Here is an 18078-nt window from a genome sequence, read left to right on the forward strand (position 1 = left end):
TTTGTTAGCAGTTGGGCAAAACCATGCACTGCAGGTGTGGCAGATATAACATTTGCAGAGAGAGTTAAGGTGGGTACACACTGGGAGATATATCTGCCGATCAATTGATCGGCAGATATATCTATGGACGGATCGAGCAGTGTGTTGAGCATACACACTGCCCGATCTGTCAGGGACTGACGTCATGAACTGGACGGGCGTGTACACACGCCCACCCAGTTCAGATGTCAATCACCGCCGGCCGCCGCAGCATGTGTACGGGTAGTCGGCCGTCCGCCCGTACCCACACACCGACGCGCCAATATATCGTTAGATGTATTGGCCGTCGGCTGTGCTGCGGGGCCGTAGCGATACATCTGTGAACGACGGGTGGGGTGTGTTCAAACTGAAATCTAAATTGCAGTGTAAAAGTAAAGCAGCCAGTATTTACCCTGCACAGAAACAAAATAACCCACCCAAATCTAACTCTCTCTGCAAATGTTATATCTGCCCCCCCTGCAGTGCACATGGTTTTGCCCAACTGCAAAATTTGCTGCTGCGATCAACTCTGAATTACCCCCTTAATGCGTTAAAGCATGTATTTTACAAGACAGTGACAGCTAGTGACACATAAAAAGTGACTGGGTTCCAAAGGGTGCCCTTGACCAATTGAATGCTTCGGATGCTGACCATTGAATCAGAGAAACAGGAGGAGACTGGAGAGGGTGTTCTCGCACCCTTCCTTCTGCTCCACAAGATCCAGTGAGTGTGGGCGGGCTCCTGTAGTATGTCTAAATTCTATTAGTGGCTAGATCTCAGCAGGGCTGACCATGTATCAGCCATCCCTCACTAATCAGCCTGTGTTCCTCGAGCTGCTGCACACCAAGGGTGGAGTAAGAAAGGAGGAAGCCCATATGCAGCCTTCTTGCAAGCCAGCCTCTCACACCCACATTATGTTACCCATAATCGCTCTACTGCGTATGTGCAACTCTCTGGAAAACAGACATCCGCACAGTTTTCCCTGTAATTTCTGTGGCACAGGCAGGTAAGTTAGCTTCTCCAGACAGTCACAGGGCCGTATTTTCGTATGGGCTCAATGGGCTCTTGCCCAAGGGCCCCAGGAGTAAAAGGGACCTAGTCTGATAGCTGAGGGTCCCCTCTTTCCAGGGGTACCAGATTTTTGAAAATCGGCCCTGGGGAACCAGAGATATCAGACTTCAAAGCAGTGGTCCCCATCCAAGCCTGTTAATTGTTTTTCCCAGCCAGATATCTCGGTTTCTTTTTGACTTAGAGTTTTTCGGAGGGTATACTCCAAAAGCTGTGACTCCCCCCTTTCAGTGGACACTGGCAGCTTGTCTCTACTATGCCCAGAACCAGAGATATCAGCCTTCAAGCAGCTGTTCCCTGTTCCAGCTCCACACTCCTAATATGCAGTTTTATATTTTTGTCGGTGGATTGCTCTGGCTTCTAAAGTCTGATCCCCAAGTCCCCAGTACCTCCTGAAAGGTGTCCCCAGTACCTCCTGACAGGTGTCCCCAGTACCTCCTGACAGGTGTCCCCAGTATCTCCTGACAAGTGTCCCCAGTACCTCCTGACAGGTGGGACTCTAGTTTTCCCCCCCCCCCCATTAAAGCTAAGAAATCTATTTCCAGGAACTGGAGATATCTGCAGTAAAGCACGCTGCCCTGACCCCCGGAAAATGATGAATATTAAGCCCACTCCATTATCCACTCCTCCCCATTGTATTAAACACCCCCTACCACCCTGGAAGTCATGTACCAGGGCCCCTTCATTCAGCACAATGCCCCCTTCTACAGTTTAGTGTTCTCCTTCCTGCCCCATCTGTGCAGTAAAGGAATAATTAGCAGAAATTATTTCTCCAGGTCCTACTGTACATACTGAGCGAAAGATAGAATCCCCCCTATCCCCCGCGGAACATCAAAGCTGCCGCTGATAGCTCCCCCCACCCCTTCCGCTGGTGGGTGGGTAGGGGCCCCAGTGCATTGCTGTGTCCAGGGGCCCACACTGCTGTTAAGACGGCTCTGGACAGTCATCATTCTTTCAAAGACACAGAGGGCTTCTCTTGCAGCAAGAACAGCAATTAGGTTAAATTACATTGGTGATGAGGACTACTTGCATTTCCATGTCACCTGTTGCCCCCACTGGTTTTAATATAAACACAAAGTGTATATATTTATTGATAAACTCCAATATTTTATCAACTAACATAGCACCATCTACTGTACATCCAATTGCAGCACACATCCAGACACACATCCAAAGTACATAGGGCCTGATTTAGATTTGGGACTAGAGTAAGAAAAAGCAAGTATAGTAACTGTTCACCATGATAAAACCAAGCTGCACTGCAGGTGGTGCAGATTTAAATGAGTTCAGATGTCGATTTGAGTGGGGTGTGTCCTAACTGAAATCTAAATTGCAGAGTAAAAACAAAGCTGTCCAGTATTTGTGGGCTTCATGCAAAAGCAACCAGCATTTACCAAGCATGTAAAAGAATGTATGTACTTGCACCCCTTGTATTGCAACATGGGGCCTGGTTCAGAGATGTATTGTACACTATGCCGATGTTTTTGCAAAATTGGCATTCTCCGACTAAAATGCCTCACGCAATGCTGTTTCTGCCACATCGTGCCAGTAGTCTTGTCGGATTTCTGTTCGCACCCCTCCTGGGGTGCAAGAAGAAATCCTCTAGTTGGGCATAACATTGCAATGAATTGAATAGCTCCAAGACTCCTTCCCGGCACTATTCCATTCACACTGAATTGAATCAAGCCCATAGAATGCAATCACTCCCTTAAAACTGCAGGTTGTCTGCTGTGTTTAAGGGGTCTATGTACTAAGCCTTGGAGAGAGCTAAACAGTGACGTGCGGTGAGGTCAGCGGCTGGGGAGGCACTGACTGATTCACCTCCCACAAAAAAAGGGTTCCCTTTATTTAATCAAAACCAGCAACAGGCTGAACCAGGGGATAATACCACGGCAGGGGAGACACTCAAGCCTAAAGGTCCCAGCAAGCCTGCCCCAGCATGCCGACACTTGGAGAACCACAAATGCCTGGATGCCTGGACATTAAGGGCCAGCTGGCACCTGTAGTCTGCCTGTAATGAAAATATTTAAATAAATACAAGACACAATGTTTAAAAAAAGAAAGTTTATTATACAGGGTCTTCACCTGGGGGCAGCCATTTTGCATGGCTGCCGCCACTCTAGGACTTCTGGTGTCTTCAATCTTCCCTCTTCACCTAGGGAACAGCAGCCTTAAAGCAGCTTTTTTACATGGCTGCAGCCTCCCCAGGGCATCCTGCATCTTCTTTCTTCATCTGGGGGGGGGGGGCAATGGCCTTAAAGCAGCTCTTTTGCATGGCCACTGCCTCTCCAGAGTTTCTGGCATCTTCACCTGGGTGGTAGCGGCCTTTAAGCAGCTCTTTTGCATGACTGCTGCCTCTCCAGGGCTTCCGGCGTCATCACCCGGGGACAGCGGCCTTAAAGCAGCTCTTTTGCATGGCAATCGCCTACCCAGGGCTTCAGGGAGTATATTTACTAAATTTAAATTTTGGAAGGGGTTTTATGAATCTCCCAAATCGATTGAAATTGATTCTATTTGGTCTTTCTAAACTTTTTGAATTTTACCTTATTCACTAAAAATCGATTTTGCATTTGATTTTAAAATCGATTTCAATGTTGATTCATGTTTAGAAGGGTTTTAGAACTGAATATATGAAATCCATTCCTAAACCAAACCTCAAATCCCCAGTGAAATCCCCAGCCAAATCGAATGTAAAATTGAATAGAACACCCTCATTGCTTCCTATTGGTCCAAATGTATCACATGCTCACTAATTTAAGGAGAAACAAACTCATGACATTATTTTATACATGAAAATATTTTTTTTCCATTTTTTTATTAATATTTGCGCGATTATGCAGTAGAGAGCAGCTGAGCAAAAAGACGATTTTTGCAAATATTGAATAAAAAATATGCAATTTGTAAAAAATATTATTGGAATCAAATAAAGATGCATTCTGCCAAGTATTGGCTGGCTATATGTGCCTCTAATTTTTTTTAAAAATTAACACATACTGCCATCCTTCTGCAATTTGTCCAACAAGACTTAGGACACCCATGAGTTGGTGAGGATGTAAGCATCATGGACAGAATATGGATAGGCACTTACTTTACTTTTGTTTTGTGCTAATTTCATCATAATTTACTGTAAATTAGCAAATGTTGTGCTCTGGTGCTATCTTTTGCATATTTTTTTGCCTAAAAGTCTAAATATGTGCTCTACTCAACTCATGAAGCTGCTGACAGTACTCTTCATAGTTTTTCAGCGTTTTTTCAGTCAGGTGGTGTTTTGCATGACATAGCTAGGTGCACATCATACCATTGTCTTGGGCATCCATTATTGCTACTTTCACAGTGCCCTATGTGTTTTTGGGTACTTAAAAAGTCATCACTATCATTTTCCTATATTTAGAATGCGATTAGAAACCAAAATCGAATGTTTAGGATCATTCTAAACATTTGGAGATTTGAGGTTAGATTTGAGGTTTGATTTGGAGGTTCATTTCAAATCGGACCTTAGTAAATGAGGGGATTTTATGTTATTCTATGGGAAAACATCAATGTTTATTAAAAATTCTATTTCTATTGGGATGTGAGTTGAATCTGTCAATAGAATCGATTTGACATTGTTCTTTAGTAAATCTGTACAACCCAAATCAAATGGAAATCGAATCGAAACAGAAACCCAAATCCCTTGAATCACCAAAATTGAACTTTAGTAAATTTTGCCCCTGGCATCTTCTGTCTTGACCAGGGAGGGGTGGCCTTTAAGCAGCTCTTTTGCATGGGTGATCCTCTCCAGGGCTTCCATCTTCTTCACCCGGGGGCAGCGGCCTTTAAGCAGCTCTTTCACATGGCCACCACATCTCCAGGGCTTCAGGCATCTTCTGTCCTCACCTGGGGGGCGGCAACTTTGAAGTAGCTCTTTTGCATTGCCGCCCAGGGCTTCCTGCATCTTCTTTCTTCAAGAGCTCTTGCACCTTCCCTCCCCACTGGCAGACTGGCAGACGATGCCTCGCACTGGCTTCTATAATCCAGCCCCGAGGGGCAGGGTGATGACAAGGCGAGCAGTGATTGGCTCATGGTAGCCATCTTAGATTTGAAAATCTCGCAAAGGCACCATTTTTTAAATTGGAACCATTCTACTGCCGAACTCTGCAAAATGACAGACAGAAACTGAATCATCTTTATCCAGGCCTGCCGCAATGCAAGTTATCCATGCCGGGTCCCGCCGCTGCTAATTGTCGCACCTCCGCCGTGTCCCATCCATGTCCCCGCTGCATAAGCCTGCTACCCACCCAGTGATGACAACGGTCCACATGAAAGCAAGCCCCTGCCTCTATGACAGGCGTGTGCTTTCATGTGGCCTAAAAGCATGTCCTTGTCACCGAGGCACCTCTAGAGGTGCCGCTTTTACATGTCTTTTCAATTGCTTTTACTGCCCGCGGCTTGGTTCTGCCCTATGCTTCTGCCCCTTTCCCATTATCAACGGGAGGCACAACTATCGGTGCCTCCTAAACTAAATTTAACAGTAAAAATGATTAAAATAATATACAGTAAAGCAGATACTTATGACACAGAATATGTGTCATAAGCATCTTCTTTGTATTATTTTAATCATTAATGACAGGGGAGGCCCTGCCACCCCTGACTGCACATCCCTAGAGTTAAAGTAGCAGCCAACAGCTCCAAAACGTAAATTTTCTAACACAGCCTGTAACATTGCAATTAGGAGCTCATTGACTGGTACTTTACCTCCGTCCACTTTATCTCTCTCCAAGGCTTAGTACATAGACCCTCAAGTCACCTGCTGTTTGCAAGTATTAGGATTGAATCACTGAAATATGGTATAAGCACAGAATTAGTGTGCTACATTAAGCAAAAGTGAAAGGCTACGTAACAATTAAAAAAAGCTTGAAAATCTAATCAGTATTGTTACAATGCCGTCAGGCAACATGTCAACATCCTCAGAATGTCCATGTCACCCTTAATATTGACATTTGGGTTGGGCTGCTGGACATGAGGGTTAGGCACTAGGGGAGGTTAGGCTTAGACTACAATGGGGGAAGTTAGGGTTAAGCACAAGGGGGAGGGGGAGGGGTAAGTATTTGACTTTGTGGGAGGGTACTCACTGGAATGCTGGTGCATCAGAAAACTCCATCAGAACTGCTCCTCATGTGACCACCGGGACCCAGAAGCCACTGCAGAAGATACTGCTGCCATCAGTACCACGTAAGACAATGCTAGACCACCATGCTGCAGGCTGACATTATGAATGTTGACATGAGGAATGTCATAATGTCAACAATAAACTTGTCCACACTGACAAAACGTTGACATTATTTATAGCTGTAATTTGAGCATTTGAGCTTTAGGACTAATGTTAGGTTGCATTTAGGGTTAGGACTTGGCTGCTGGTAGTGTTAGAGGTAGACTGTGGTTAGGGTTAGGCTGTAATAATGGTAGGACTGCTGGTAGTGTTAGGGTTAGGCTGTAGTTACAGTTAGGTTGAGGCTGCTGGCAGTGTTAGGGTTAGACTTTGGGTACAGTTATTCTATACAGTTGGAAAGAGGCTGCTGGTAATGCTAGGGTTAGGCTGTGGTTAGGGTTAGGATTAGGCTGAGGGTAATATTAGGGTTAGGCTGTGGTTAGGGTTAGGCTGCAGTTATGGTTAGGATTAGGCTGCTGGTAATGTTAGGGTTAGGCTGCAGTTATGGTTAGGATTAGGCTGCTGGTAATGCTAGGGTTAGGCTGTGGTTAGGGGTAGGATTAGGCTGAGGGTAATGTAAGGGTTAGGCTGTGGTTAGGATCAGGCTGTAGTTATGGTTAGGATTAGGCTGCTGGTAGTGTTAGGGTTAGGCTGTGGTTAGGATCAGGCTGCAGTTATGGTTAGGATTAGGCTGCTGGTAGTATTAGGGTTAGGGTGTGGTTAGGGTTACAGTAGTCTGTAGATACTGTTAGGATGAGGCTGTTGTTAGTGTTGGGGTTAGGCTGTGGTTAAGGTTAGTCTGTAGTTACAGTTAGTATTAGACTGCTGGTAGTGTTAGGGATAGGCTGGTTTGGGTTAGGTTGCAGTTAAGGTTAGAGTACCATAGCACTGTCGTAAATCCTCACTGTTGACATTTTCAACATTTCAACATTGTCAGGTACCATGCAGACATTATGATTGCTGACATTCAGACTATGTTGACATTCTGGTGTCAATATTTTGATTTTTGACATTCTGGTTCATTGACATGGTATAATACACCCATATATACCACAAATCTGCCTGGTCCTTTTTTTTATTCGAAATGCATATCGGTCTTTCAGTGTTTCTTTCCCTGAATCCACCTCCTCTTCGCTACCAGTTGGCATACTGGAAGGCTCAGTATTAGGTCCTCAGCTCTTTCGGCTTTCAGTATCACCTGTATGCCTATCCTACTCTAATTGTCAATATCTGTATTGGGCTGTGTCACTGAATGCCTCGTTACCATTTCATCTTGGATGTCATCTCCCCACCTCAAACTTAATATTTCCAAAACAGAATTAGTTATATTTCCACCAGAAAATAATAGTTACCAAACTGATGGACCGGATGAAATGATGCCCGAGTTAGGCGACTGTGTGGATGCCGGCCGAGCTCGAATGTTTTTTAAAGGGGAAATCACTTACAAGGCATGGCTTTGCCTTGTCAATGAGTGCCCCTTTAAAAAAAGGTCTGAGTTCGGCCGGCATCCCTCATGACCGCCGAACTTGGGCGTCATTACATCGGGCCCCATATCTCTATTACTTTTAAAAACTCGACAATCAATCTTACCCCACAAGCTCACTGCCTAGGTGTCATCCTTGACTCTGAACTGTTCTTTGTACCCCACATTCAATCTCTCTCAAAATCATGTTACATACATCTACGAAACATATCCAAAATACGACCATATCTTACACGAGACACTGCAAGAACTCGAATCCATGCTCTCATTATCTCCCACATTGATTATTGAAATAGTCTCCTTACTGGTCTTCCCAAACATAGGCTCTCACCACTACAATCCATTTTGAATGCAGCTGAGAGGCTGATCTTCTTTGCTAGACATTCATCGTCTGCAGATACACATTGTAAGTCCCTCCATTGGTTACCGGTATTCTGCTGTATTCAATATAAAATACTTTTAATTGCATACAAGGCTATTAACCAAACTGCACCAACATACGTTTCTTTGCTCATCCAGTGAAAATATCTTCCTACCTGACCTCTCCACACAAGGGGAGTAATTCAGAGTTGATCGCAGCAGGAATTTTGTTAGCAGTTGGGCAAAACCATGTGCACTGCAGGGGAGGCAGATATAACATGTGCAGAGAGAGTTAGATTTGGGTGGGGTGTGTTCAATCTGCAATCTAAATTGCAGTGTAAAAATAAAGCAGCCAGTAACTATTTACCCTGCACGGAAACAAAATAACCCACCCAAATCTAACTCTTTCTGCACATGTTATATCTGCCTCCCTTGCAGTGCACATGGTTTTGCCCAACTGCTAACAAAGGGGGTAATTTCAAGTTGATCGCAGCAGGATTTTTTTTAGCAGTTGGGCAAAACCATGTGCACTGTAGGGGAGGCAGATATAACATGTGCAGAGAGAGTTAGATTTGGGTGTGGTGTGTTCAATCTGCAATCTAATTTGCAGTGTAAAAATAAAGCAGCCAGTATTTACCCTGCACAGAAATAAAATAACCCACCCAAATCTAACTCTATCTGCACATGTTATATCTGCCTCCCCTGCAGTGCACATGGTTTTGCCCAATTGCTAAAAAAAATCCTGCTGCGATCAACTTGGAATTACCCCCAAAGTTCCTGCTGCGATCAACTCAGAATTACCCCCAAGATCCGTGTCTCTCATCCACATGCATTACTCGCTCCCACTCAGATTTAGAGAACTTTTTTTTGGGGCTGCACCCATTCTGTGGAATTCCTCCCCATACACCTCTAGTCGCCAAACCTTCAAGCATTTCCTGAAAACTCACCTCAGACAACCTTATCAAATTCTGGACTCACCCACGTAACCTTCAGTGTCTTCCTATCTAATTACTTCCTCTCTGTACAGTCCACATTTAACGTCATATATTTTGGGCAGGATGTGGTGGCATGGTTTTACCGTGTGAGTGATTGCAGTGAGTGATTGCATCTTTGGAGGGGCGTCTGGGGTCGGCCAGCGCTGCAACTCCCCATGGCGCACCAACTTGTATCAATCGCTGCCATGTAACTCACTTAATACAGCGATACATCGCAGTCAGCGCAGACCCTCCCACTTTTCCAGAATGCCGCATGGTGTGCGATCACATGTGACGTCATCGTTCACCGCATTGCATTCTGGGAGCGGCTGCTGGTAGGACGGATGGAGGAGCAGCAGCAGCACCACATGGTAAGTACTGACGGTGCTGGGGAGATTTCGCTCCTGAATGATGTACATACAGTAGAGGTGTACACTTCTGTAGCCGCCGCCAGCCAGCTGCTCACCTCCCTGCCACACACACCGCCATCACTGAACCACACTGCATCAGTTTCTAACACTGCACCTCGCCCCCCATCTTCCCCCATCCATCTAGCACTGTGCTTACCCGCCCCTACCTCTCCAGTACAGCTAGCATGCTGCTCCTCACTTTCCCCCGAACATCCGGCACCATGCAAACCCACTCTCGGTACCCAGCAGCAGCTCAGCGTGGTGACATCTATGTTATCACCGCCCCACACCCCCAGCACAGCCAGGTGGCTACATAACATATGAGATTACAAGAGTTAACAGTGATCTCTTGTAATTCTCCTGTAGCATGTTTTCACTGGTCAGCTCCTCCTGGGCCCCGACTGTTGATGCTTCACAGCATCACTTGACATGGCCGCCTGTAGGTCTCTCCTGACCCTTCAGGTGCTGCTATGCCTATCTGGTGCCTCAGGTGAGCTGGCTGAGTGTGGGTCCCCAGACGCTGATCCCTATGCTAGGGAGATGGAGGGTTGTCACTCACTGTCCCCAGCCGCACTCTCCCTACACTGGGAGAATTTTCTGTCCTGTGCCCCAGATGTCTAACAGGGTGCTAGTCCTTCAGTGGGTGGCAGGTGCTGTGTATCCCCCTCTAGCCCTGACACTGGGTGCAATATACCCCTGTCTATGCCTAGTGCTAGGTGCTGTGCACCCTCCTCTATCCCTGGCAGTGGGTGCTGTGTACCCCTCTATGCCTAGTGCTGGTACTCAGTAGTTGCAGTGTCTTCACCTCTTTCCCTGGTGCTGGGTAGTGAGTGGGTGCTGGACCTCTGCTCCTGGCACTTGACCCTCAGTGGGTGCTGGTCTTCTGCCCCTGGTACTGGGCCCTCAGTGGGTGCTGGTCCTCTGACTTTGGTACTGCAACCTCAGTGGGTGCTGGTCCTCTGACTTTGGTACTGCAACCTCAGTGGGTGCTGGTCCTCTACCCCTGGTGCTGGGCAGTGAGTGGGTGCTGGTCCTCCCTTCTGTCCCTATGTGGTGTAACATGTAACCACTGTGTGGCGTAATGTGAATAACGGTCACTACTGTTTGGTGTAGGCTAATGTGAATTGGTACTATTCTATGACCGCACACCTTCTTCATGAAGCCACGCCTCTACATTTTTACTGTGCACTGTCCCTATTTTGACTATGGGTTGGCACGCCAAAGGAAACTTTCGCCCTGAGTCTGTCTGTTATTAGTACCTGTTTTGTTCTATTACTGTTGTTCCAATTGTAAAGTGCAAATTAATTTTGTTGCACTATATAAGAAATTGTTAATAAATAAATAAAATGTTTGTACAGAGAATTGATGATTATAATAAAATTTTTATTTATTTTTGCAGTCTGCCCTCCAGTTTCTGGAAGGATATGGAAGGGAAGATATAACCATTGCAGAATTAGAAGGGAATTCCAATTCTTTATGGACCATTAGCCCGCCAAGCAGACAGATGATGATAGACAGCCTTAACAGTTCAAATGATGTCCCGCTTGTTGTTTCTTGGGCCATTCAGAGGTACATGGATAGACAGAATGAATTTCTATACAGCATGGGGCCAATCCAATACTGCTGATTTTCATTGTACAATTCTATGGTATTGATCAGTTTGTCTGCTAGTGATAACTTTAATCACATGAGCATTATCAGCTGATGTGAGGTATATGCTAAACAATAAACAGCATTTTCTGAGATGCAGTTTTGCAGTGAATATTCCCCACAAAACAAAGGTAAACTCAAAAGATCTTTGAAGGGAATTTTCAACTTCCTTTGGACATCTACAGGAAAGAAGTTTCTATTGGTGTTTTTAATATGCTAAACAACAGATGTAGTGGTGCGTGTAAGGTAATGTGTGCGTGTAGGGTAATGGGGATCATTCCGACCTGATCGCTCGCTGCAGTTTGTTGCAGCGCAGCGATCGGGTCGGAACTGCACATGCGCCGGCGCATGGCAGCTTTCGTTACCTAGCGATCGCCTCTGAGACAGAGGCGGTCGCTGGGCGGGAGGGGGCTGAACGGCTGCGTTAAGCCGCCGTTTAGGGGGAGCGGTCCGGCCAACGCAGGTGTGGCCGGACCTTTGGGGGGGGGCGGGCCGCGGCGGCTGCGTGACGTGTCACGTATCCGCAGCGGCCAGTGGGAGCGACGAGCAACTCCCAGCCAGCCGCAGGAGCTGCGCTGGCCGGGAGTTACTCCTCAAATACAAAGGCTTTTGTATTTGTGCGGGGGGGCCGGCACTGACATGCGGGGCGGACTAGCCCTGTGCTGGGCGTCCCCCCGCATGTCTGAGTTAACGATCGTAGCTGTGCTAAACTTAGCACAGCTACGATCAACTCGGAATGACCCCCAATGTGCGTTTAGGGTAATGTGCTTGTTAGGTAATGTGCATGTGAGTTAATGTGAGTGTGGGGTGATGTGCGTTAGGGTAATGTGCGTGTGGGGTAATGTGCGTGTGGGTTAATGTGCGTGTGGGGTAATGTGCATGTGGGTTAATGTGAGTGTAGGGGTAATGGGGGTAATTCCAAGTTGATCGCAGCAGGAATTTTGTTAGAAGTTGGGCAAAACCATGTGCACTGCAGGGGGGGCAGATATAACATTTGCAGAGAGAGTTAGATTTGGGTGGAGTGTGTTCAATCTGCAATCTAAATTGCAGTGTAAAAATAAAGCAGCCAGTATTTACCCTGCACAGAAACAAAATAACCCACCCAAATCTAACTCTCTCTGCACATGTTATATCTGCCTCCCCTGCAGTGCACATGGTTTTGTCCAACTGCTAACAAAATTCCTGCTGCGATGAACTTGGAATTACCCCCAATGTGCGTGTAGGGTAATGTGCATGTGGATGAATGTGCGTGTAAGGTAAATGTGCGTGTGGGGTAATGTGCGTGTGGGGTAATGTGCGTGTAGGGTAAATGTGCGTGTGGGGTAATGTGCGTGTGGGGTAATGTGCGTGTGGATGAATGTGCGTGTAAGGTAAATGTGCGTGTGGGGTAATGTGCGTGTGGGGTAATGTGCGTGTGGGTTAATTGACGTCAGATACCCGCCCTGCAAACGCCTGGACACGCCTGCGTTTTCCCTACCACTCCCAGAAAACGGTCAGTTGACACCCATAAACGCCTTCTTCCTGTCAATCTCCTTGCGATCAGTTGTGCGAATAGATTCGTCGCTAGAAGCAGTGCACAGCAACGGTGCTGTTTGTACTCGTACGACATGCGTGCGGATTGCGGTGCATACGCATGCGCAGTAGTAGCCTGATCGCTGCGCTGCGAAAAACGGTAGCGAGCAATCAACTCTGAATGAGGCCCTCTGTCAGGCCACATCCATGCTACCATTAAGTGTAAGTATATACACTGCAACACATGACATTCGCAAGGAGCAAATACATCTTTTATGCTTTGGATGCATCTGACGCCAGATACACATGGAAGTATTGTTTTTTGTGTATCTTTTACTTTATACATACTGTATGCTTCCAACTTTAAATTATATCCTAAATATGTGTATATTTTATCCTAATTAATATACCCATCCTATTTCATTTAATTGCACATAAGCATTAAAAAGTTATTTATTTCTCCATGATCCTTAAATAAATCCTTATATTATATACAATTTTGCATATGAAAACTTTATGGTTTATATTATACTGATGAATTATAAAATCTCTTATCAACGCATATTCAATAGGGGCAATTTAATTAATTGTGACGACCCCGAGTTGTCAGCATTAAAACCTTATCCCCAGCAATTTATGGCCAAAAACATCAGATGGGGGGTCATTCCGAGTTGATCGCTAGCTGCCGTTGTTCGCAGCACAGCGATTGGGCTAAAATCGTAATTTCCGCACATGCATATGCACCGCAATGCGCACGCGCCAAGTACGGGTACAAAGGTATTTGTTGTTTTGCACAGGTTCTAGCAAAGTTTTCAGTCGCACTGACGGCCGCAAGAAGATTGACAGGAAGGGAGCATTTCTGGATGTCAACTGACCATTTTAAGGGAGTGTTTGCAAAAATGCAGGCGTGTCTGAAAAAACGCAGGCGTGGCTGGGCGTTCGTGTGGGCGGGTGTATCATGTCAAATCCGGACACAAATAGGCTGAAGTGATCGCAAACACTGAGTAGGCTCAGAGCTACTCAGAAACTGCACAAACTGTTTTTGCAGAGCTCGGCTGCACATGCGTTCGCACTTCTGCTAAGCTAAAATACACTCCCCAGTGGGCGGCGGCATAGCGTTTGCACGGCTGCTAAAACTAGCTAGCGAGCGATCAACTCGGAATGACCCCCATTGTACTGTGCAGCGTTGTAGTTCTACTGTCATTCTCGGCAATGTGCATCCACCCACACTGCTGACAGCTGACCTGCCCCTAATCTGTAAATGTTGGACATGTAAAGGAAAATATTTCCTATTTTGGTTTAAGTTATAAAACTCTCCAGTCATTAAAGGGGTAAATAAAAATCAGTGTCAGTTCTGAACATTATCAAGGCACTGTGATTCTCAATATCTGTGTCTGAGAGGATCAGTGGTAACAGTGTTCTTATTTTCTGTACATCTGTATAGAAACATGAGTCTTGGAGCTAAAGCAGAGGTCACCGGTGAGAAGCATACCGTTTATTTGAGTGCTGACACAAGACTGGCAATTGCTGATATGATGGTCTCGAACAAAACAACGCCAGTGTAAGTATGCAATGGTATTAACAAAAAGCAACACGTTTGATGTCTTAGAGGCTGATGGGGATTTCTTAGTGGTAGTAGTTGCGGGGAGCTGGGGAAGCCTGACTTAATAGCTTATGCTAATAGGAGAATCCACGTCGGAGTTTTGTGTTTACAAGCAGAAAGCCAAGCAACCCACTGATTTTACTCCATGACCAGGTCAGTAAAGCAGCAAAGACAATCCTGCTTCGCAGTGGCCTCTGGGGAAGAGCTTTACTGGCTCAGCCTCTTCATCCTATAGCAGGCAGAGCCAATACTGGCAAGAGGTTGCTCATTATTATAAATAATGTGTATTTTATTTGACAACATATCTGGTCATGATGACACACCTTTTAGACTATTGTAGCTGTAGTAATCTGCTAAAAGCTGTGGGATGTTTCCTTTGATGCCAGTGGTGGATGCTGGTCGACACATAATTGTAATTAGAAATGTTAGCACCTGGGGCAAGAAAGACACATTGGCTCTCATCATTAAGAGAGGAGAGGGCCCGTGTGCAGTCTTCAGCTTGATCCACCTGCTCCTTCTCTAGCTACCCGGCAGTGTCCAGCTCTAGTAGACTCTACAGTTGTGCTAGAGTCTACTGCACATGCATAGGACTGTAAAATGGCACGGCAGACATTTTACCAGCGGTTCCCCTAATGCCCATTCACAAAACTCCAGGAAAATGTCAGCTGTGCTATTTTCCCGGTGATTTTGCAGGGCTGCCATAATGGACACTGGACTCCGGATAGGTGAGTACTAAAGAAATAGGTGCAGGACGTGTGGTGTGGGCCCATGTGCATCGCCCATTATAAATACGCCACTGGCTCTCATTTACTGTAAAACAATACGATTCAATTAAGTTATATTTATTTAAATAATCATTCTATTTTAAATATACTGTATTTATGAAATGAAAATACCACCTGGTTTAAGAGTTTTGGGCATATTCAATTGTACTGCTTGTAATTTGATAACTTCCACCATGTATAACAAATGAGCCAATTTCAGTTTATGAATAAAATGAGGAATTCACCTGATAATAGGATTCTGTGTGTGTGTTTTCTTAGAACACTTCAACATATCTATCCATGGTATATCAAAGCCCCAAGTGATTCTACATCTAAGCCCATAATGCAGCTACTTAAAGGTAGGTCTTGTCCTCAGATGATTCTCTTGCGGGGCCTGATGTACTGTACAGTAGAGTTGCAATAGTAATGTAAATTTGTGTCTCTGGGCAAAATTAGAGCTGCACATGGACCAGATTCAGATGTGGTTGGAGGGTGCATCGCTGCTGTCTATGTGCTCAGATATGGTAATGCAGCAGGAGGCTTCTGGTATAAGTAGACGCCTTCTGCATGCATTTGTGATCCATTATGTGCAAGAATGCAACATCGGATCACCTGCGACAACAAGCCAGCCGAGGCAGCTCCTACAAAGAGGCCAGGAAATCTCCATTGGAAGATAGGTATCCTGGCCTCGACACTTCCTCACAACGGAGGTGACACGTGTCCGTTTTGGGAAACGGCTACCATCGCTGCCTGGTCCTCACATCCAAACAGCTGCAGACTGCCAATCACTTGACATCTGCAGACGTTCTACTTCTGACGACGCAGGATTCACACTGCACATGCGCAGTACAGATCTGCACATGTGCAAAGTACCAAACATCTATACTTTGAGACGTGTCCAGCACTTACAACAGGATCTGAATTAGGCCCAAAGTGCAGCAGTATTGAGAGTTTACATCTTTCTTTCTCTTTTGCGTGGAAAGATGGTAAAGAGAAGTAACATGTAATTGTTGTGAAGTACGGACATACTGTAACTTACAGATGCCCATTTCAGATACATGTTATTATGAGTTATATAGATCTTGATATATAAACTCAAATATTTCCTAGGTGCGAGATAGATAAAGTCACAATGAGTAAATGGGTAAAATCTCACCTCAGTAACAGCAGCTTTTGTGGACTACTGCATTAATCCCAATTAAGATAGAAGTTTTTAAAAAAAAGAAAGCATGTAGCTGGACTTTACTGAGTATGAACAACCTGGGCCTTGTAAAAAGTCTAGTGTAATAAATTGTATTCTACAGGTGTAAAACATGTATATCATTTTTTTTAATATAAAAGTAGTTAACTCCTTGACATTAATAATACATAAGATCATTCAGCTGTGCCATTGGTAGGTTATTAGGAAATTGCCATTACTGTATACGGACACTTTAACCTAATCTTCAGTGGACCGCAGCATTCTCAGTATTACTCATATACAAACAGAGTATTGAAAAGCCGAGTACACTGGTTGATACAATGGCTTATTTCATCTAGAGGTCTCCAACTAGAACTGTCAACTAGAGAAGTCACTGGTACTGTGGGCTGCTACTGATCTGATATAATTTCTAGTAACAAGTCATGTGACCGCCGGCATCCTGACCACCGCCATTTTGTATCACAACCAGCCCGGCATATCACCTGCAGCACGTCAAGAGGAACCTCCGTTACACTACATTGCTGGCAACCTGGTTAGCTGACCGTACAACCAGCCTCCTCAGCCACATAACAGCACTACAGGACAGATGCCTTTACACCTGGCTGCCAGTCACAGATGTAGAGGATTTTTTCTCACATTTATAAGCCGGACTGTCACTTACTGCCTTCACTTTCACCAGGACGGTTTCCTGTGCGATACTCTAATATCAGGCTGTTTAGAAAATACCAGAGGATTGAATTTCCAGACACTTTTAGATGATTTAAGAATCAAGTGCATATTTTTTACTCTCCTCCAAATGTGAGTAGTTCCAATTATCTGGATACTAAAGAGACTTCTTACTCACAACTACAACTTTAATCCACTGTGTTCTCACTGACTTTTAATTATTACCCACGTTGAATGACTTATATGCAAATAGTAATACAGTATTTTTACCACTGTGCCACTTATTTTAGGTACAAGCGGGACTTTAATTATTTATGTTGGTTTGCAGTTTCCTGAGACCCTACCAATAGCACAGCTGTATGATCTTATGTATCTGATGTTAAAGTGTTAACTACTATCACTTTAAAAGAAAAAAAATAGATGTTTTACAATATGTAGAATAAAATATATTACATCATATTTTTCGAAGAATCAGTTGCTACGCGCTTTCCTTTTATAGATCTTGAAATATGTTAGCTAGATGTTTTACACCAACATAAGCCAAGTGCATGTTTTAGAGTTGATGGTGATGATGACTTACATATCTCTTCTTAAGTAACATTGATATACTAAAGGTAAGGTTGCATGTATCTTTATACAACTCAACTAAACCAAATAAGTACAGGTTGAGTATCCCATATCCAAATATTCCGAAAAACAGAATTTTTTAAGGGCTACTGAAATAGTGAAATGTTTGTTTTCTGATGGCTCAATGTATACAAACTTTTTTTAATACACAAAGTTATTAAAAATGTTGTATTAAATTACCTTCAGGCTGTGTGTATAAGGTGTATATGAAACAAATGAATTTTGTGTATGTACACAAACTTTGTTTAATGCACAAAGTTATTAAAAATATTCGCAGAAATGACCTTCCGGCTGTGTGTATAAGGTGTATATGAAACATAAATGCATTCTGTGCTTCGACTTAGGTCCCATCACCATGATATCTCATTATGGTATGTAATTATTCCAAAATACAGAAAAATCCAATATCCAAAATACTTCTGGTGCAAAGCATTTTGGATATGGGATACTCAACCTGTATCATAGTTTGTCTTTATATTATACTAGATATTGTGCCTCTCTTTGTAGATGGTTAGTTTCCTTCACTCTTCCCCTACCTGCCTGTGTCTCTCTTT

The 18078-nt window shown here is 44.5% G+C and overlaps 1 protein-coding gene across 6 annotated transcripts in view; it reads left to right on the forward strand.

The window, feature by feature from the left end:
• Window positions 1-18078, forward strand: part of PIEZO2 (piezo type mechanosensitive ion channel component 2) — a 648659-nt gene that overhangs the window by 620505 nt on the left and 10076 nt on the right. For all 6 annotated transcript variants that reach the window (XM_063923449.1, XM_063923453.1, XM_063923452.1 and 3 more), the window contains 3 exons: window positions 10901-11070; window positions 14108-14224; window positions 15310-15389. In XM_063923449.1, the coding sequence (XP_063779519.1) occupies window positions 10901-11070; window positions 14108-14224; window positions 15310-15389 (367 nt within the window). The remainder of the gene's footprint in view (window positions 1-10900; window positions 11071-14107; window positions 14225-15309; window positions 15390-18078) is intronic.

Source organism: Pseudophryne corroboree, chromosome 5, assembly GCF_028390025.1.
Source record: "Pseudophryne corroboree isolate aPseCor3 chromosome 5, aPseCor3.hap2, whole genome shotgun sequence".
NCBI lineage: Eukaryota > Metazoa > Chordata > Amphibia > Anura > Myobatrachidae > Pseudophryne > Pseudophryne corroboree.